The sequence below is a fragment of the Dryobates pubescens genome, chromosome Z (genome assembly GCF_014839835.1).
Source record: "Dryobates pubescens isolate bDryPub1 chromosome Z, bDryPub1.pri, whole genome shotgun sequence".
NCBI lineage: Eukaryota > Metazoa > Chordata > Aves > Piciformes > Picidae > Dryobates > Dryobates pubescens.
This window is the reverse complement of record NC_071657.1, coordinates 85936741-85958094: the sequence shown is the minus strand read 5'-3', so window position 1 is coordinate 85958094 and position 21354 is coordinate 85936741. Positions and strand designations below refer to the sequence as shown.

General features: G+C 46.0%; 1 protein-coding gene across 3 annotated transcripts in view; it reads left to right on the top strand.

The window, feature by feature from the left end:
* Nucleotides 1–497: 497 nt before the first annotated feature.
* The window catches only part of FAM219A (family with sequence similarity 219 member A), a 104729-nt gene continuing 83872 nt past the window's right edge, over nt 498–21354 (top strand). For 2 of the 3 annotated variants that reach the window (XM_054178427.1, XM_054178426.1), the window contains exon 1: nt 498–724. In XM_054178427.1, the coding sequence (XP_054034402.1) occupies nt 665–724 (60 nt within the window). In that variant the 5' untranslated portion in view covers nt 498–664. The remainder of the gene's footprint in view (nt 725–21354) is intronic. The other variant, XM_054178428.1, reaches the window with a different exon arrangement.

Sequence of the window (21354 nt, the reverse complement as noted above, 5' to 3'; positions counted from 1 at the left end):
ATCCCATCTCCGGCTCCAGGACACGCTGCAGTGAAGCCATGAGGAGAAGGGGTCGCCGGGGGCGATGACGCCACCACGGCGCTCTCACAGGGGTGCGCAGCACGGCCCTGCTCCGATGCCCGCTTGGTACAAACCCTTACCTGCCGGTGCTTGCCGCCCGCTTTGGCTGGCATGACGGCTGTCGCAGCGGCTGTCCGCCACCGGTCGCTCCACAGAACGATCCTCGCGACTAACGGCCGGCCGGAAGTTGATAGCAGCAACCATAGCAACACGCCGGAAGTGATGTTCGACCAATCCGAGAGCAGAACCCTGCCAATTCCCCCTCTCCTTCCCTGCGAAGGTCCCCCGCTTCCCCCCGGAGCGAAAATGGTACGTCCCAGCGGCGGCGGGGCGGGACCGCGGGGAACGAGCATCCGGGCCCCGGCATTACTGACAGTGGCCACGCCCCTGGTTATGAATATGCAAATGCTGAGGCGGGGCGGCGGCCGGACCCGGAAGCGGCGCGGCTGAGTCACCTCGGCGGCGAGCGGCGGCGGCGGCGATGAGGCAGCAGTCGCGGCGGGTGGTGGTTTTGTCGTCCTTCGGCGCCTGAAAGAGCCTCCCCGCACCCGGCTGCTCCGTCATTCTTCTCTCTCGCCCGCCGCGTCCTAGCCCCACTGCCATCATGATGGAGGAGATAGACCGGTTCCAGGTGCCCGCCGTGCGCGCCGAGATGCAACCGCTGGTGAGGGAGGGGCGGGCGGGAGGGGCCGCGCTGTCCCCGGTTGCCGCCGTCTCACTGGGGGTCCGGAGGCGGAGCGGGAGGAGTGGGCCGGTGTCGGTGCTGTGGGGGCGGTGGTGCTGAGGTCGGGCCCGTGCGCCGCGACCGTTATGTAACAGCCATCCCCTCAGCAGCTCCCCCGCCGCCAGCCCCGCCGGGCCCCGAGGCCGTGCCCAGCAGCGGCTGCTGTGTCATCCCGGGGCGCTCGTAATCACGGCTGCCCGCCCGGCTTTTCCGTCCTGTAACCCTCCTTCTGCTCCTTCTTTCCCGGAATCTCCCTGGGCGCCGTCGGTGCAGCGGCAGAAGCTGCAGGCGGGGTGGGTGGAGGCGGGCGGCAGCGTCTCCGCGGTTTCCTCGGTAGAAACGTCTCGTCGAAACGCAGCGGCGGCCGGGAGCATCCCGGCCTGGCAGGCGCATGGGGCGCGTCGGTCAGTGTGCTTCAGGGTCGGGCACGGGAGTGCCGCGGGGAGGGCTGTGAAGCGGCAGTGAGGCCGATGAGACCCGGCCGGAAAGGATGGGTGATTTTTTGTTGTTATTGACTTTCACAAAATACAGGAGATCTGGGGAAGAATGAGGCAGTGCGCATCCCGCTGTGGGAGCTGCGGGGAGCACTGCTCCCCGAGGACAGGATAGCTGAGCGGGATGGGTGTGAAATACCTGTGACGTGAAGCTTCGGGACCTTCTCCGTGGCTGGTGTTACAGTTATCACAGTGCAAAGCTCTGTCAAATTTCAGTTTTGCTCACATATAATTATTTTCATTAAAAAGGCAGTCCATCGGGCTTTGATTCCCACCCCTGTCCCCATGCCAAGATACATGTTTTTCATATTAGGATATTTTTTCACTTCAGAGACACAATTATGTTCAGTTAAGCAGTTCTGAAGAGGCTGGCATAATCATAACACTACCCCATGGGGCCCTGGGGAATTCTCTTCAGGGAAGGAAGTATGGAGACTCCTGGGGTTTTGTGGCTGCACAAATGGGCAGGTAGGGTTGTCCCAGACTTTTAGGAGCTTGTGAGGGAAGGCCAGCTAGCTAGTAGTCTTGGAGGATGCTAGCTCATCAGTGAGTCGTCAAAGATGATGAGCATGCAGTTGCTTTGCTGTAGTGCCAGAGGCTTGCGTGTGTATGTGTTGTGCCCCAGCTGCATGTTGCTGAACACCTGAATGTGTTTGTCCATTTCATTTTCCTGGCTGGGAGAAGTTCCCACGTGTGTTCCTCTCCCCTTACCCCTGTCAGCCTTACTCCCTACCTGGAGGTGTGTTATCATGTAACCTGGGACCTGTTCAAATGCAGTTTCCCTGGGCATTAAAGTGAAAGCTAGGTAATAGGCTGACTCAGTCAAAATGTTGATTCTGTTTGGTACCTGGAGTAAGCACATTCCATCTGATTGTGTGAGACAGGAATATGAAATGTTTGGAAAGGTGGAAAGAATTTTAATGAAATACTTGCACAGATCTTTTTAACAGAAGGTTGATGTTAGCACTGAAGATACTACTGAGGTTTCCAGTATATCGAACTGTTATTAGAGTAGATGTGCCACTCCTTAGTTTCTTGTTGCAGTTAGTGTTTAAAGAAAAGAGAGAGCACAGTAACTGTTTTGTGAAATGAAAGACTGTGAAGGTCTGTGAACTTAAATTTGCCCTTCAGTGGCAATAAAAACACTTATAGTGAGAGTGTTGGCAACTAGTGAAAGTATTTTTAGTGTATTTTTTGTTGTTCTTTTTCTTTAGCTTCTAAGTTTTGTGATGGTGAAGAAAACAGTCCACACAAAATGACGTGGGCTTATTCATGCCCTATTGGTTGTATGTATTGTTATCATGAGTCAACAGATATAACAGGACTGGCCCTCTTTGCTCATGTTCTTGAGGGCAGTGGGCACACTAGGGAGGTCAGTAAATTTGGAGAAGCTGTTGGCAGACAAAAAAAACCCACTCAAGTATTTTCTAGAAACCCCATCATAATAGTGGAGGAGTGGAATTGGCACATGTATGCATGTTTGCGTCAATGTGGAATGAGCAGAACCTGAAGAGGTCATCTGGTACAACCCTGCTGTCTCAGGAAAATACAGCATCTTGTGCAGCAGCAATAGTAAGCTTAGGAAGCAGGTTTTCTTCTCTCCTTCAGCAGCCAAGAATTTTCACAAAGGCTTTAACGCTTACATTAAAACAATACTGTGAACCTATGCTTCAGGGTTCCAGCTGATTTTTTGACTGCTAGAGCTCATTGTGAAACCTTGTGTTGGTCTCACTGGGTGCATAGGATTCTTCCAAATGCCTGGAAATGTTGGTATCAGGCTGAGAAGTGGAACAGAATAAGTCTGGTACAACATTTCCAATGGCTTTCTCTGCTTTGTAGCTCTTGGTTTATACTTTGTGAGTAGAGACCGAATACTTGCACAATCATAGTAGTTTGCTTGGGTAACCGGGTTCTGCCTGATACTGCTGCTTTCTTCTATTAGAGTAACCATTTATTCTTTCCCTCTCCCTCCCATCTTATATTTTAAAATGCAGAATAACCTTAGCATTTCAGAACTTTCTTTTTTTCCCATTGTAAAAGCTTTCAATTCCACATGGTCTCAGGAAGAGATGAGACTGACAGTCTTTTCCACATCCAAAAGGCTGAAGTAGAAGTTTGTTTGCCAGGTGGGACCTAAGAGTCATTGTGAACTGCCACTGAAGCTGTAAAAAAAAATAATAATATTTTTAGCATGATCCCCTGGTGAAAGCAAATAGAGAAGAGAAGGTCCATTCCTTGATTAGGAACAAGTTTTTTGTCATAAGGGTGGGGGAGCACTGGACAGGTTGCCCAGGGAGATGGTTGAAGCCCTATCCCTGGAGACATTAAAGATGAGTCTTGGAAGGGCTCTGAACAACTTTATCTAGTTGAGGATGTCCCTGCTTACTGCAGTGTGGGTTGGACTAGATGACTTTTAGAGGTCTCTTCCAACCCAAACTATTCTATGATTTAAAGTGTGTAAACTATGTGAAACCTTTTTTCAACCTACTCTATACGAAGGGTGTCCTAGGAAAGTACTGTTCCCTCTGAATCAGGCTTGTATGTGCAACTGTGGGAGGGGTTCTGAAGGGGGGCTTGTGAGGCAAGGCTTTGCTTGAGATCCTTAAAAATTGTGTTGTTGACCAGCATGCATGCTTTTCATCTTGTCATTTGGGTAAATAAGGTGTCACTTTAGCTTTTGGTGCCTTTATGCTGAGTTCTGGGGCAACTGCCTAAGAATGTCTCTGAACCAGGCCTGCTGATCTGCTAATGTTTGAAATTATCAGGTAGATACGGCTGCTAAATGCTTGAAGGGAAGCCATTCGTAGTAGTCTGAAGCCTTTCTGAGCCTCTCAGCCTCCAGACCTGATGCTGATACTGGCACTACTGATCAGCTGTCTGTCAAGGGTGTTAATTACACTATTGTGTGGTATCCATTGAGTATATATCCTGACAATAAGCAGTGTTGTGTTTACTGAGCAGGGGCAGAGAACCAGACACATCCATGACTATGCAAAAATAATGTCGTTAAAGCTCAGGTGTGCTTCCCTTTGACAGCCTTGTCCAGCCGAGGACCTCACTGGCATTTCATTGCAAAGTTAATGGTGGCACTTAACTAGTACAAACTGGATGCATGTAGCTTGCTTGCTCTGACAAAGCCTACCAGGATCTCTGGCTGTTGAAAGTTTCCGTCTCTAGTAACAAGTCAGGGATCATGTTACAGAGCTGAGAAGCATTTGGTCTGCAGGCTGCACGCTGGCCAGCTCTGTTACATGATCTCTTACCCTTCCTATTGGATGCAGTGATGTGAAGTTAAGAAGATGGGAAATAATTTCCTCCTCTCGTCAGCCTGTTTGGATAAGCATCATGGGGTCAAGGAAGCTGTTTTGACTCCTTTTGACCTCTACAAATGTGTTATAAGAACTACTGTGCACTAAGTGTAGACCCAAGGAGAGGTTTAGGGCAGGACTTAATGAAAGGGGGTTGCTGTGGGCAGATGGAGAGGATAGCATACAGACCTTGGTTAAACACATTGTAGACAGGATGAAGCCCAGTGGTTCACATCTTTGCAAGTCACTTTACTCTGCATATTTTGGTATTGTGGCACCGTTCTGTACATGCTAATTGTGGAAGGGAAGGAAGACTGGTACCAAGCACTTGGTCACATTCATCTGGTGCCTTTCCATGAATATGGGATGGTCTCTTCTGATCCAAATTTCCTATCTTGGATACTGGCATCTCTTGGCTTCCATCCCCCAAAAAAGCCTGCCTTATGAAATTAACATAAACTATTTTAAAGGGGTTCTCTTTTCTCCTAATGCTTAGTACCATGTCTTCCCTATCAACATGATGCACGCCTCAGCTGTGGAAGCTCTGTTCCGCCTGGTTCCTATTTGTTCTCATGCTTGGCTTGTTATGATCCTCCTGCACTCACAGAAAGGTCTTTTAGTTAGCTGCTGGGTAGTGGTTAATTTCAGTGAAATTCAGTTCCCAGCATTGCAGGGATGTGTGGTGTGATGAGGCCTGAAATTCGTTATTTCTGATACGCTTGGTAAGTACCTGTCTTGGTTGTTTGATGTGTTAGCATTCCCCGGTCTGCTGGTGGTGGCACATTGTCTCTTGTGAAGTCCTTAGTGTTATAGCTAAAATTAAATGTTCTGAGCATGCTTCCATGGGATTGTCTATTGAATTCCGCTAGTACACGAAACCCTCCAGAACCTGTCTCGAGCCTGTGCTAAGCACTGGGCAGCATATGACAGCAAACTGACAATTGTTGGATCACACATTGCTTTTATATACTGATGAGGGCAATTTCTGTTCTTACCACAAAAATGCAAGTAGGGTGAATGTGACTTTGCCCATCTGTCACTAGTATGACTTTTCCCAGGAAAAGACACCTGTCAAAGTGAAACTGCTTCAGAGGACCACTGACACAAACTCCTGAGAGTTTGGCTCTCTTTCTGAAAGAAGCAGCTGGAATGCAGTATTTAAGTTTCCCAATTCTCAGTTCACATACAAAAATGGGAGCCCTTTCCAGGGAAATTTGGCTGATGGTTCTTGTCATACTCTGAAACATTGTGGCCAGGATGGTGCCTTGCAGATGTTTGCCAGGTGGTGGGACCTGGTCCTGCTAGCTCTAGTTGCGATGACTACAGCTAACTGAAGAATTTTGCATAGCCACATCCCACAGTGATGCTGCTGGCTTTGTAGCTGAGATGTCGAGTCTACACTGGTCCTGGAGGTTTAAAATTTCTGGAAAACTTGAAGGCACAAGAGATGCATTTCCACACAGCTCTTTTTTTTTTAATATTAGTAGATAAAAACATGAAGGAAAAATTAAGGATTATCTGCTGGCTTGTTATTTAAAAAACACCCAAACTATAATTTTAGTCAGCAAAAGGTATGATTATAAAATTTGTTGAGTTGTTTTTTGTTGTTGGTTGCTGTTGGGTTTTTTTAAATATTGATTATCTCATCCTAGGGAGGTTATGCTGTGTGTTAAGATCTCTTTGTTTTGGCTAATGCGTCACTAAAATGGGGGGAAATCTGAAAGCAGAAAACCAAGAATAATTACGAAGCAGAAAGAAAGGTTGTACCTGTAAGAGCTTGGAAGCAGTACGTTAATACAGCATTAGGTCTCTAGTGCAGATATGGTACATTCTTCTTTATAGAAGGAAAAAGCTTCTGAAATAAAAATATCACCTCTAGGTATATTCATTATGATGTAGCCCAGAGGTTACACAGCTGTATGTTTTGTAAGTGCTTACAGCACATGAGAGCTGTAGTGTCACAGTATTTTGGGGTTCTGAAACAGAACTAGTTCAGCTAGTGCTGCTTTTAGTTTTACAGTCTGTTTTGATGTGCTGCAGTGCCATCTGTAGCAGTAGGCTAAAGATTACCTTCCTGAAGGCTTCAGCTTATTGGAGTTCAGTCCTGTCCGCATCCCTGTCCCATATCACGCCTTTGGTGCAGAGGTACAAGAGCATTTTTACTGTCACCCCAGACAGGGTTGAAACTCCAGCAGTGATCCAGGAGAGGCTTCTGAGTGGCTGTAGTGAGGGGTATGGTTGCTGTAGCTAGAAGATGACATGTCAGAGCACCGGAGCATGTTCTGGTTCACACTATGTCTGCAGGCATACTGTTTCTTCATCAGTTCTTTGTACAAACTCTGGTTATGTTCTCCCAGGCAGCCAGCACCAGAACAAGAGGACACAGTCTCCAGCAGCGCCAGGGGAGGTTTAGGCTGGATGTTAGGAAGAAGTTCTTCATGGAGTTATTTGCCATTGGAATGTGCTGCCCAGGGAGGTGGTGGAGTCACTGTCACTGGAGGTATTTAAGAAGAGACTAGATGAGGCACTTGGTGCCATGGTTTAGTTGATTAGATGGTGTTGGTTGGACTGGATGATCTCAAAGGTCTTTTCCAACCTGGTTAATTCTATTCTATTCAGAGCATGTCAGCTGTGGTTGGAAATCTCTTCTTAAGTGAAGAAAGGTGTTTAAAAAGGGGCATTGAACTCTGAAAATTAAACCTGCAAAGTCCCCTCTTGGGATTCTTTTGTTACTCCCAAGAGATTATTTGTAGCTTGGTGTTAATATCTACTCAGACACTAATTTCTGCTACCAGTATAGCTGTGTCCTCTTTCTGCCAGTAGGTAGTGGCAAGTCTGTAAAGTGTCAGATGAGACAAGAGAAATGCCAGGGTGAGAGAGGAAAACAACACATGCCTTTAATTCTGAAAGCCTTCATTCAAGGAAAGCCCTCAGTATCCAGCAGGGCTGTAGGACATTTGTGACCTCTTGTGGTTGAGCCTGAACTGGAATGTAAGAGCTCAGATGGTGGCAAGACTTGAGAACTCCTCCCCTGCTCCCTCTTCCCTTTTTCCCAATAAAGGGGGGGGGGGGGGGGGGGGGGGGGGGGGGGGAGGGAAGAAGGGGAAAGAGTAGGAAAATAGGGAAGAGCGGTGGGGGGGAAATGTGGGTTAAGGAAGAAGGGGAGGAGGTAAATCTACTGAGAAATAATTTGGAGTTGGTTTGGAAGTAGAGAAGTAGATTTTTTTTAAAACAGTATATATATATATAACACAATAACAGGAAGGGTTCACAAAGGAAAGGAATAAGGATGAATAGGAAAATACATAAAACCAAGTTAGGATGGCCTTTTATTTCCCCCAGTGTGTGTGGATTGCAGTCCTTTGGAGAGATGTGGATGTGGCAGGGAGAAGACCAGGCCTGAGCACCTGGCAGAACCAGCAAGCCAGCAGTGGCTCTTGGTCCCTTCGCACAGGCAAGGCAGGAGCAAAGGAGAGAAAATGGTTGTCTTACTGGGGAAGGGGAAGTGGAACAGACGAACTTAGACCTGGGAGGAGGGAATCCCTCCTGGGAGGGGAAGCAGGGAGGAACCAAGTCACCTGGATCAGGTTTCCTTAATCCCTGGGGAGAGCAGGTCTCTCGCAGCCCTCCCCCTCCCAGCACACCTCTCTGGAGATCCATCTTTCTTACTGTGAAGGCTGAGCTTGGTAAGAATAGAGATGATCCTATCACTGGTTTGATCTGTGTGGCAGAGGTCATGAGTGGCACATAGCCTGACTGGGAGTCAGTCACTCTGGTGTGCCTGATTTTTTCCAGGTATTTTAGGACCTTGGCTAGCGTAGTTGTGTTTGGCTTCTACAGAGATCAATGATCTCTTGCTTTTCACAGTCTGTAGAACTGTGTCTATGCTTTCCCTCACACTTGCACATGCCATGAATCCTTGGTGAAGTCTGGTGCCATTTCAAATATAAGGTCTTCCTGAGGTTATTTTGTATCTGACCCTGTAAAACTGACGTCCTGTGAGAGGACCACTTGCAGCTAGTAAATCAGTCAGTTCCAGCTTGAGCCCTGCTCAATGCCCCTGACTGCTTGTTCTTTCTGAGGCTGGACGTGTAATTTTCTGCAACGGATTGGTGTCCATTTTGCGGTGTGCAGTGGAAAGTGAGCTGTGCCTCACTGGTTTGACTCTGATGGTACTGAGTTGGAGTGAATTAAATTTTAAGTGAAAGGTCTTTTCATTTTGAAGAATACCTGCTAGAGAGTCTGCTTGGCTTTTGGACACAGCCATCACTGATTCACAGGATAGCAAGGTTTATCACTGTGGGAAGCTTCGTGGTGAAGAAATACTCTGCATGTATTTAAGAGAACATACTGGCTGTAACCTTACTGCTTTTAGTGGATAGGTTGCAAAGTCAGCTTAGCTGTGGACTGAAAAAAGTTCTTTATTTTCAGTAGTAAAGCTGAAGGTGGCACACAGTGCTTTTGCTGAGTAAGGCATTGGATCGCTAAAGATGGGTAAGACCTAAATTCCTAAGCAGAAGGGAAAAGGGAGAGGAGTATTAGGTCTTAAAGCTATTCCAGCTGCACAGGCAAGCTGTCCACTAGGAGAGGCAGCCTCTGCCTGTGAGCTAAGTTATTTTACTGGAACATATTTAAATTATTCCTGAACTTAATTTCTTCTGCATGACTGTGGCTCTATTACAACTGTTGACAAATTGTCTCTCAGGAGTTAGGAAAACATGTCAACAAAAGCATAGTATAGATCAGGGAGTCAAAGAAAGAACCACCAAGCAGCTCTGGTAATCCAGCACTATCTGCCTGCCAGACCACATTGCTTAGACTGTGTGCAGTGCTGATGAAGGTGGTGCTAACTTCATCAATGACTTGCAATCTCTTTCTCCCCTTGCTCTTTGAAGCCTTCTTCCAGAACAAACTGTGGTAGAGCTCTTCCATCAAGCTTCTGTGTCTTTCAGTCTCAAGGACCATCAAACACACATCATCCCATCTTGGCTGTGATACAGTGTCTTGCTTGTGCTTGTCTGACACTGTTTCTCTCAGTTTCTTTCCAGTGTCCTTCCTGAACTAAGATACATTAGTATGAGCAGCTGACCTTTTGGGCTTTGCAGCATTCTGTCTAATAAATTCTGTGGTCTCTTTTTCCTAAGCCAGGCACAGCAGTACTCTAATGACTTTTATTTTTCTAGTCTTCTGTGTTTTACTGGGAATGTAGATTAGTGATTTAGCATACCCATATTCAAATACACTGCTTACTTGAATTGTGACTTGTTTCAGGTTTTTGTTTGCATGTGGCCCCAGTTGAAAACAAAGCTTGATATTGGCCTAAATGTCAGAGGCACTTATGCTGACCAAATTCACTTGCAGTGAATTTGGGGTGTTTTGATGTCTGCTCATTAACTTTGTTACAGTCAGTAGAGGAGCTTTTGGGTCCTGCTTCCTAACAGGTCTTTCCCAGCTGGTAGATAGACTACAGATGATAAAGATATTTGGTGCATCAGGAAAAAAAGATCTTCTATCAAAATTCTTCAGCAAGGCTTTTGACACCATTCACCACAGCAAACTCCTGACCAAGCTGTCATCCCATGGCTTGGACAGGAGCACTCTGTGCTGGGTTAGGAAGTGGCTGGAGGGCTGAGCCCAGAGAGTGGTGGTGAATGGTGCCACATCCTGAGGAGAGACTGAGGGAGCTGGGGCTGCTTAGCCTGGAGAGAAGGAGACTCAAGAGTGACCTTATTGCTCTCTACAACTACCTTAAGGGAGGTTGTAGAGAGATGAGATTTAACACATCTAAGTGCAGGGTTCTACACATTGGCCACAACAACCCCATGCAGTGCTACAGGCTGGGGTCAGAGTGGCTGGAGAGCAGCCAGGCAGAAAGGGACCTGGGGGTTGCTGGTTGATAGTAGGTTGAACATGAGGCAGTATGCCCAGGTGGCCAATAAGGCCAGTGGCATCCTGGCCTGCATCAGAAATAGTGTGGCAAGCAAGGAAGTCGTTGTGCTGCTGTACTTAGCACTGGTCAGGCCACACCTTGAGTACTATATCCAGTTCTGGGCCCCTCAGTTTAAGAAGGATATTTAAACACTTGAACATATCCAGAGAAGGACAATGAGGCTGGTGAGAAGTCTTGAGCCTATGAGGAGAGGCTGAGTGAGCTGTGGTTGTTTAGCTTGGAGAAGAGGAGGATCAGGGAAGACCTTATTGCTGTCTACAACTACCTGACGGGAGGTTGTAGCCAGGAGGGGGTTGATCTCTTCTCCCAGGCAACCAGCACCAGCACAGAACAGCCTCCAGCTGTGCCAGGGAAAGTTTAGGCTTGAGGTGAGGAGAGAGTTCTTCACAGAAAGAGTAACTGGCCATTGGAATGTGCTGCCCAGGGAGGTGGTGGAATCGCTGTCCCTGGAGGTGTTCAAAAAGGGATTGGATGTGGCACTTGAAGCTATGATTTAGTTAGTCATGGGGTGTTGGGTGGTAGGTTGGCCTTGATGATCTCTGAGGTCTTTTCCAACCTTATTGATTCTATGATCTGTAAATGTGATTATTTTTGTATCTTCATCTCTACTTCATGTCACTCTTACGCTCAGTTTTCTGAGGTAGCTTGAGATTTTTGTCCTTGTGTGTTCATCTCTGTGATGGTATTCTCAGAGTTAACATACAGTGGCTTCCTTTTTTCCAGTCAAAGTGAGAAAGTACTGCAGTCCTTGCAGAAGAGCACACTGACAGCGTGTTGCAGAATTTAAAAGGACTTGTTGGTGAGACAGGTAAAATTGGAAGAGGTTAATTTATACTCTGTTGTTAGTATTGCTTAGATCATGTGCCCAGACTGTGAACTGCTGGATTGACCCTGGTTACAGAATCATAGAATGTTAGGGGTTGGAAGGAACCTCAGGAGATCATCTAGTCCAATACCTCCACCAGAGCAGGATCACCTAGTAAAGGTCACACATGTACACATCCATGCAGGTTTCAAATGTCTTCAGTGAAGGAGACTCCACAACCTCTCTGAGCAGCCTGTACCAGTGTTTGTCACCCTCACAGCTTTTCCTTACAGAATAGAACAGAGTTAAACAGGTTGGAAGAGACCTTTGAGATCATCAAGTCTAACCTATTAACCAACACCATCTAATCAACTAAACCATGGTACCCAGTGCCTCATCCAGTCTCTTTTTAAACACCTCCAGTGAAAGAGAGAAAAGACCAACTCCCACCTGTCTACAACCTCCCTTCAGGTAGCTGTGAGAGCAGTAAGGTCTCTGGATCCTCCTCTTCTCCAGGCTAAGCAACCCCAGTTCCCTCAGCCTCTCCTCATAGGGCTTGTGCTGCAAACCCCTCACCAACTTTGTTGGCCTTCTCTGGACACGCTCCAGCAAGTCAACATCCTTCCTAAACTGAGGGGCCCAGAACTGGACACAGGACTCAAGGTGTGGCCTAACCAGTGCTGAGTACAGGGGAAGAATAACCTCCCCGCTCCTGCTGGCCACACTGTTCCTGATGCAGGCCAGGATGCCATTGGCCCTCTTGGCTGCCTGGGCACACTGCAGGCTCATGTTCAGCCTACTATCAACCTGCACCCCCAGGTCCTTTGCTGCCTGGCTGCTCTCCAGCCACTCTGACCCCAGCCTGTAGCACTGCATGGGGTTGTTGTGGCCAATGTATACAATGCACACTTAGATGTGTTAAATCTCATGCCATTGGACTCTGCCCATCTGTCCAGCCTGTCAAGATCCCTCTGCAGAGCTCTTCTGTCCTCTAACAGACCAACTCCTGCCCCCAGCTTGGTGTCATCTGCAAACTCACTGATGATGGACTTGCCCAGTTCATCAATAAAGATATTGAACAGGATGGGGCCCAGCACTGATCCCTGGGGGCCACCACTAGTGACTGGCTGCCACTCTCTGGGCTCAGCCCTCCAGCCACTTCCTAACCCAGCACAGAGTGCTCCTGTCCAAGCCATGGGCTGACAGCTTGGCCAGGAGTTTGCTATGGGGGACAGTGTCAAAGGCCTTGCTGAAGTCCAGGTGTGTTTGTGTGGAACCTCCTATGCTTCAGCTTGTACTCATTGCCTCTTGTCCTATCATTGGACATGACTGAGAAGAGCCTGACTCCATCCTCCTGATACTTCATGTATTTATAAATGTCAGTGATGTTCTAGCCTTACAGCAGACTAATGATGGGACAGGAGGAGCACATGAGATTTCCCGTGTTTTGACTTAAGCTGCTTCTAGGAAAGCAATTTCTTGGAGCATGTCAGAACATGCAGGTCTACTATCTGTTTGAGATGGAGAGATAAGAGGGATTCAAATCTGCTCCTGCTCAGCCTCCCTGTTCTGTTTGAATTATTAGCTGAGTTCATAACTGAAATGCCTATTGCTGTCTTGCTCTGCAGCAGGGAGAGGTTCTATAAGGTCACCACATTTTATAAAAAGATCATAGGTCACTAAGGCAGGTTCTAGAGCCCTGTAAGCTGAGTCTGATCCTCAAAGTGTTACTTCTATTGAGAGACTGTCAAACAACATGCACAGGAATGTAGTGCTGATGCTCATTTATTCAGAAAATATTTTAATTCTCTGTGAGCAGAGCAGTTCCATAAGTCAAATGCTAATATTTGTGACCATGGCTGGAAATCTGAGTATAAAGGCCTTCCCCTGCAGTGTTTAATGTAGTAGAGGAATGTACCTACTATCTTAACACTCCAGGGGCTTATCCTCATTGCTAGCGACTTGTCTAGGCAACCAGCACCAGAACAAGAGGACACAGTCTCAAGCTGCACCAAGGGAAGTTTAGGCTCGAGGTGAGGAGAAAGTTCTTCACAGAGAGAGTTGTTTGCCATTAGAATGGGCTGCCCAGGGAGGTGGTGAAGTCATCATCCCTGGAGGTGTTCGAGAGGGGATTGGATGTGGCACTTGGTGCCATGGTTTAGTAGTCATGAGTTCTTGGGTGACAGGTTGGACTTGATGTTCTTTCAGGTCTCTTCCAACCTTATTGATTCTATGACTACATCTTAACTTTTAATCTGAAACTTGTTTTGTCATCAGTTATTGCAAGTAGTTTGAGGGTGTAGTAATAGACAAATTTCAACATTTCTGAAGTCTCCAGAACTTGAACGTCCAAGGAGCTTTCTGGGCAGACTGACTTGAGAAAAATAGGAGAGGGAGGGAGAGAGGTCTGCATTGCAAGGGATGTATGTTGTTAATTGAAAATTAAAAACTAAACCACTGTTTCTGCTCAGAGCGTTTTAAGATTTGTCCAGCAGGATCTTGTGACTGGCACTTCCACAAACAATACAATTCTTTGTAGGAAGGCATGAGTTTCTTCCCAGTCATATGCATGTGATGCAAACGGGAAATACAGAGCAGGCCCTCCAGTTGAACACCACAGGGACACAGACATTTTGCAAGTACTGCTTTGTCAGCTGAGGTGTGGGGAGGGGCCATCGCACCGTCGAAATAAAACTGGTGAAGATTCACCCTTCTGAACCTGGATTTTGTAGTTTGGAGTAGGGACCCCTGGGTTCCTACTCTTGAGTTCAGTGTTTCAGTGTCCATACAGGGACCAGCTCAGCTGGCTTAGCCTCCCTTCAGCAGCAGCGCTTCAAGTCATACATTTCTGTGGGGCAGCTTCAGTGGCAAAATGGATGTACCATAAGTACAGCCTGCACCATCACAGTGCTGTACTGTCTTTTTAGTGGTAGCTTTGAGCCCCAATGGCTGTAAACGTGCGTTTATCTGGAAAGCACAAGGCGAACATACAGCACCTGAGCCTTGGTTCTTGTAGCATCTGGCTGTGGAATACATGTGAAGTAAGAGAAAGATGAGCATAATATCAGTTGAGACAAACTGGGGGACTATGTGAACAGAATGAGGACAGGAATGTTTAACAGAGCTTTCACAGGATCCATGTGATACAGAAGCAGCAGGGAAATGCCTTCCCCCCCTCCCCCCCCCCTTTTTTTTTTAACGTAGGGTACTTAGACTTCAAAGAATCTTGCAGCAAATTTGTGTTGTAATCCAGGGACAGGGTTAACAGGTCCTCTCTCCCTCTACCAAACTCTTCTGGATCTGTGGCTCTGTCTGCAACTCTAATCTTAAATTCCCTTTATATAATACAAAAAAGCTGTGGATGACAGTTCTGAGAATAGTTATAGGGTCAGCATGTTCTCAGGCTTGAAGAAGGAGGTCACCTAGCCCACTGGAGCATGTAAAAACTGCACTTCACATTGGATTGTTGACAGTTGATAAGCCTAAGAGAAACTGCTAGCTACTGATTCCATTTAGAGTCATAGAATGCATCAGCTTGGAAGGAACCCTCACAGGTCATCTGGTCCAATCCCTCTGCAGTGAGGAAGGACACCTCCAGCTAGATGAGACTGCCCAGAGCCACATAGAGTCTGATCTTGAATGTCTCCAGGGATGGGGCCACAACTGCATCTCTGGGCAAACCGTGCTAGTATTTAACCACTCTCATTGTAGAGAACTTCCTCCTTATGTCCAACCTAAATCTACCCTGCTCCAGTTAAAAACATTGCCCATTGTCCTGTGACTACAAGCCCTTCTAAACAGTCCCTGTCCAGCCTTTCTCTATGTCCCCTTCAGATACTGAAATGCAGTAGTAAATTCTCCCAGGAGCCTTCTCTTCGCCAGAGTGAACAACCGCAGCTCTCTCAGCCAGTCTTTGTAAAAGTGCTCCAGCCCTCTGATCATCTTGGTGGCACTCCCCTGGACCCACTCCAGCAGGTCCATGTCTCTCTTGTTTTGGGGCCCCCAGAAGTGGAGACAATACTCCAAGTGAGGCCTCACTAGAGCAGAGTGGCAGAATCACCCCTCTTGACCTGCTGGCCACACATCTTTTGATGTAGCTCAGGATGCGATTTGCCCTCTGGGCTGCAAGCGCACACTGCTCATATCCAGCTTCTCATCCACCAGCATGCTCAAGCCCTTTTCTCCAGGAATGCTTTCAATCTCATCGTCCCCACAGCAGGATTTATCTGACCCAGGTGCAGAACCTTGCACTTTGCCTTATTGAACCATATGAGATGCTCCTCAGCCCACTTCTCCAGCCTATTGAGGTCCCTGTGGATGGCATCTTGTTCTTCAGTCTTGTCAACCACACCACTCGGCTTGGTACTATCTGCAGACTTGCTGAGGGTGCACTCCATCTCACTGTCTGTATCACTGAAGATACTGAACAGCACTAGTCCCAGTACAGACTCTTGAGGGACTCCACTTGTCACCTGTCTCCATCTGGACACTGGGCTGTTGACCACTACCATTTTATGCAGTCACCCCAACAGTTCCTTATCCACCTGAGAGTCCAACCTTCAAATCCATCTCTCTCCAGTTTGGAAGGAAGTATATTGTGGGGAACTGTATCAAAAGCTTTTCAGAAGTCCATGTAGAGAAAATCCATTGGTGTTCCCTTGTCCACTGATTGTCACTCCATTGTAGAAAGTGACTAGGTTGGTGAGGCAGGGCTTGCCCTTGTTGATGCCATGTTGGCTGTCTCAGATTGCCTCTCTGTCCTCCCTGTGCCTTATGAGAGCTTCTAGGAAGATATGTTCCATGATCTTCTTTGCCCTGGATATGGTCAAAAGTTGGATTTAAATTCCAGTTTTGATCACTGCACTAGGATTGAGCAGAATGGTTATGGTAAAGGATTTAGAGGAAATCCATCCTTTCTTGAAAACATGTTGTAACACATCTGTACTGGGGTATAACTGGCAGGAATTTCCACTTCAGGATGCTAATGCAAAGCTTGAAGATACCTTGTAGAGTTCTGCAAAATGCTAGTAATTCCTCTGCTGCTCTGGTATGAAAAGTCATACTACTGCTTGGCTACTTCTGCTCCAGCTGAGCCAAACACTTGGGTGGATATACTTTAGATAGCATATCACAAAAGCACTTCTCCATGAAAAGAATCACTTGTACCCCTTGGAAAAATTAGGGCAAAGTGATTGTGAAAATAACTGAGATGATCCATGCTGTGCATGTAAGAATTATTATAAAGAGATTATCTGGTTATGGAAGAATGCTTCATTTGGATTATGTAGCCACACAGCATTCTTAATCCATGCTCTCTACAGGGGGAAAAAAAAGTTTCCTTTTACTGCAGTAGGAATTGTCAGATATGAACTTTTATTAATATTAAGGTTTTGTATTTGCAGCATTGAATTCTTAATCTCAGAGTTTGTTGGGAAGATCTCTTCAGGTAGAGACCAACCCTGCAAAACACAGTTTATCCTGTAAGGTTAACTGTTGGCAAACATTAAATTTAGTGACTGGAACCCTGATTGTCTTTCTGTCTGTTAGATGGAGAAAGTATGCTCATATGTTATCAAGACAGTATCTCTCTTTTCAGCTCTGGTCTGGAAAATGTAATCTGTGATACAGACTCTAATAGTGCCAAAGTTTTCCTTTGCTTGTCCAAATGCTTAATCCTTGAAGCCATATTTAGCACTGTGTGGCTGTATAGCAGTCCTAGGTTGAGGATCTGGTGACTACTAGCCTAGCATCTGTCAGGAAAGCCATGAGGTGCATTTACTGGCATAAGTGTGTATTTGATATTGGTTTAATTTCCTCATCTGTTACATGATTCTGTGTTGTGAGCAAGAAGTTGTACTCTTCCTTAGTAAGTCATGGCAGTTTGACTTATGGCTCTGATGCTGAGTGACCACTGATAATTCTGCAAAAAGTAGAAAAGTTTGATGTTAAGTCTTCAGATAGCTCAACTTCTTAGTCTGTACCTGTCTGTGAGGTTATTTTGGTGTTACAGATTAACCTGACAGCACAGCGTCCTGACAGCTCTCACCAATCTTAATTGGTTGGAGGATCAAACACTTCATTTTTGGCTTCTGAATTGCCTTTTGTGGAAGATTGGTCAGAACTATAAGATGATGTTGACAGGGTTTTTTTTAGTAGGTGTGTGTGTATATAGGAACTGAAAACCAAGTCCCTATTTATTTTTGTTGACTCTTTCTTTCCAGGCCAATTATTTGGGTTTGGTTTTTTTTTTTTTTGAGATTTTCAAATGGCCACTGAAGTCTTGACTTGCTATATCAACTAATAACCGAGATCCTTTTACCACAGGTCTCTCCCATTGATAATGGTGGTTGGTAAATATTGTGAAGAACCTGCCAGGAGACTTTGTATAAATTCAGTACTCATTAACATCACAGGGCAACTACCACCAGTTGTTTGCCATAGTGATAACATTTTCATGCTGACACACAGTGTCAGGAGGCACAGTGGAGGCAGGCCTATTAAATACTGCTCCAGTCTTGACCTTCTGAAGTGTATTAGACACTTGCTGGGATTTTAATAGCTTGATGTTGCAAACTTGTTTTGGTTTAGTAGGGCTGAAGAATTCGCTTTTAATCTGAAGTTGTATGCTTTTAATAGTCTGAAGCTGTACTTTAGGCTGTGATCCTAATTGGTAAGCATGACAAATCCTTTAATTTTTCAGGGTCCTAGTCACTTCATCCTTTTATTATGCAAAGATAGAATTGCTCTCCTTGGTCATTACTAGTGCATGGGACTCAGATCTGTTGATTGGCAGTGATGATAAAAAACCCTTCAACTTAGGTGGTAAATTATACCAAATTTAACGGGGATCACTTCCAAGAGAGATTTTTGGTAATTGCAGCACTCCTCATTCTGCCTTTTCTTTTGGAATAACTAACACAGTGTGTCTAAATAGTAGCTTTTGATGAGCATATGCCTGTTCTGCAAAGACAGAGCTGCTTCCCTGTACGGTTGTGCTATACATTCTATACTGCAGTGAACAGTGAATTCTGTTGTTGATCTGTCACTGCCACTAGAATCCTTTATGTGAACAGTCTGCCAATAGTCAATTGCCACTTCAGACTTTTCAGAAGCTTGCCTTTCAGTCTTCCCCTGAGCTTCCGGGTAAGGTTTGCTGTATTTGTCGGCATGACCTTCAGTTCCTTTGGTACCTGCCCACAGTCAAAGTCTTTTGAAAGTGACTGCTATCTGAACTTGAATTTCACTCTGGATCAACTCAGTCAAAGAAGTGCTCAGGTGGAGAGCATGTATAATGCTTCAATCCAGAGCCGCTTGGTTAGTTTTAGGTAAGGACCTGCAAATACCTGCTTCACCTAAGTCAGCTTTATAGCTGTTGTTGTTTGGAAGAGGGGATTGCACTGTGGTTACTTTGAGTGCAGTCTGAAGGGAGGGTGTAGACAGGTGGGTGTTGGTCTCTTCTCCCAGGCAGTCAGTACCAGAACAAGAGGACACAGTCTCAGGCTGTGCCAGGGGAGGTGTAGGCTGGATGTTAGGAAGAAGTTCTATACAGAGAGAGTGACTGCCCATTGGAATGGGCTGTCGGGGGAGGTGGTGGAGTTGCCAACATTGGAGGTGTTCAGGAGGAGACTTGATGGGGTGCTTGGTTGCATGGTTTAGTTGTTTAGGTGGGTTGGATTGGTTGATGGGTTGGGCTCGATGATCTTGAGGGTCTTTTCCAACCTGGTTTATTCTATTCTATATGGTGTCAACAGTTTGTTACAGACTTCTTATAGGCTAGAGTGACAAGACTGATTCTGTAGTTATTTTAAAAGTATTTACTTTTGTCTTGTGGAAATATTAAAGAAAATAATTAAAAGGAAGTGCAAAGTCTTAAATAGAGGAAATGTTGCTGTATCTTAACAGTGTATTTACCAGTTCTGCCTGAGTTTTTTCTGTTTCTACCCACTGGTATGTGCAGGTGCTTTGGTAATTCTTCTCCCCTATGATGGAGAAAGAGCTAGTAAACCACTTGGGTGGGTTGTTTTACTGCTAACTGATGTCTGGTAAGTGGTTCTGTAAATCTGTCCTTCTTTGTATTTGCAGAGCACCTGGGAAACTACTAACCACATCCAGTGAATGTTTCAGCCTAATCAATGTTTCCTGATTTGAATTTCTGCTTTGAAGCTCATCTGGGTTTGTACCAGGAAAGAGCAAAAACTTTGATTTAGGGCAGGTAGGTGTGGTAGTGACAGTGCATCAAATAGCTCTAAATTGAAAGTAAAGAGTGAATGTGAGGCTTGATGTCTCAGATCTCAGCACCAATGGTGGAGGGAGAGGAATAACAGCACCTTAAGGAGCTGTTAGCCTGTGGTGTGCCTACAGGTCAGTAGGTGGCTGGGTGTTACTCTAATCCACTGTGGATGTTGGTCTGTCTTCTGACCTGGCTGAAGTACAGCATGGTTTTCAATTGCATGGTGGACTCTTGGTAGAGCCTGCATGCCCCACAATGTATAGAAGATCTATATCAATCTCCTTTATATACCTTAAAAAGACCAAACCCCAAAAAAACCTAAGCTGTTTAAAACACCTACATGCTTGAGGGTATCATACTCGTGAGACTGTAGAGGGACAGCGTTTTGCTTGTTACTGAGATTGGTCTCCATCCTGTCTTGCATCAGTCAGCTCTGCAATGAGCTTAAACTGAGTAGCAAGGGAGATGATCAGGGTGACTGATGCATTGGGTCAAACGGCTGTTAAAAGTGGTCCTTAAAAACTGCAAAGGAGGACCCTACAGACCTGTGAGTGGCAGATTTTTTTCAGGGTCTTAAGATAGTATGATTGTTGTGAGACTTGGGGAGGGGAATGCTCCAGGTGCAGGTAAGGGACTGAAAGGAGGTGGAAAGGGAGAGTGAACTGGAAAAAGCAAGTAAGTACAATCCTCCTGGAAGAAGACGGTTGCATCAGTTAGTGGTGAGTGTAGCATGAGGCAATGCACAGGGCTTAGCATATCTGGACCTGTAATATGCAAAGTCATCCAAGTCCCGAGTCCTGTATTCAGCCTTTAAAAATAGACATTAAAAAGTGATGCAGCATCAATGGAGTGCTAATGCACCTTTTCCTTTAAGAAGCAGTGAGTCTAGCTGTCATTTCAGCCATACTTACTTTAAGGAGCAAGTTAACATCATCACACATAGTTACCTTTGAAAACAGCAATCAAAGACTTTTTGAAAATGGACAGGTTTATAGCTTTGAGACTTGAGTGGGGACTGCTGGTCAAAGGTATCTCACCTTCTCTTACTGAAATGAAGCTAAGGAAACTGCTGCTTAATTAATTTTCAAGAGCTCTGTGGAGATAATGGCCAAAACCGGATTTCATTTTGAAATTCAGTACTGTAGTTCTTCCGTGATTGCTATGATAGTATAAATGCTGCTATGCAATTAAAATTAATCTGTATCAATATTAGTCGCCTTGTGTCACCTTGTCATAGTTCTGGCTTCAGAGATAATTCATGTTATTAGTGGGCAGTGTCTATATGTAAATGTGGTACAGCTGCGTGCTGGAAATGGCAATACCTCCAAGAGCCAGCAGCGTGCACTTGCAGCCCAGAGGGCCAATCACATCCTGAGCTGCATCAAAAGATGCATGGCCAGCAGGTCAGGAGAGGTGATTCTGCCTCTCTGCTCTGATGAGGCCTCACCTGGAGTACTGTCTCCAGCTCTGGGGCACTCAACACAAGCAGGACACAAATCTGCTGGAGTGGGTCCAGAGCAAGGAGAGCCACAGAGATGATCAGAGGGCTAGAGCACCTCTCCTACAGAGACAGGCTGGGAGAGTTGGTGTTGCTCAGCCTGGAGAAGAGAAGACTCCAGAGGGAACTTATAACTGTGTTTTGATACCTGAAGGGAACCTGCAGGAAGGCCAGGGGAAGGGCTTAAAAGGGCTTCTAGTGATAGGACAATGGGCAATGGTTTTAAACTAGAGCAAGGCAGATTTAGGTTGGACATAAGGAAGAAGCTCTTTACAATGAGGGTGG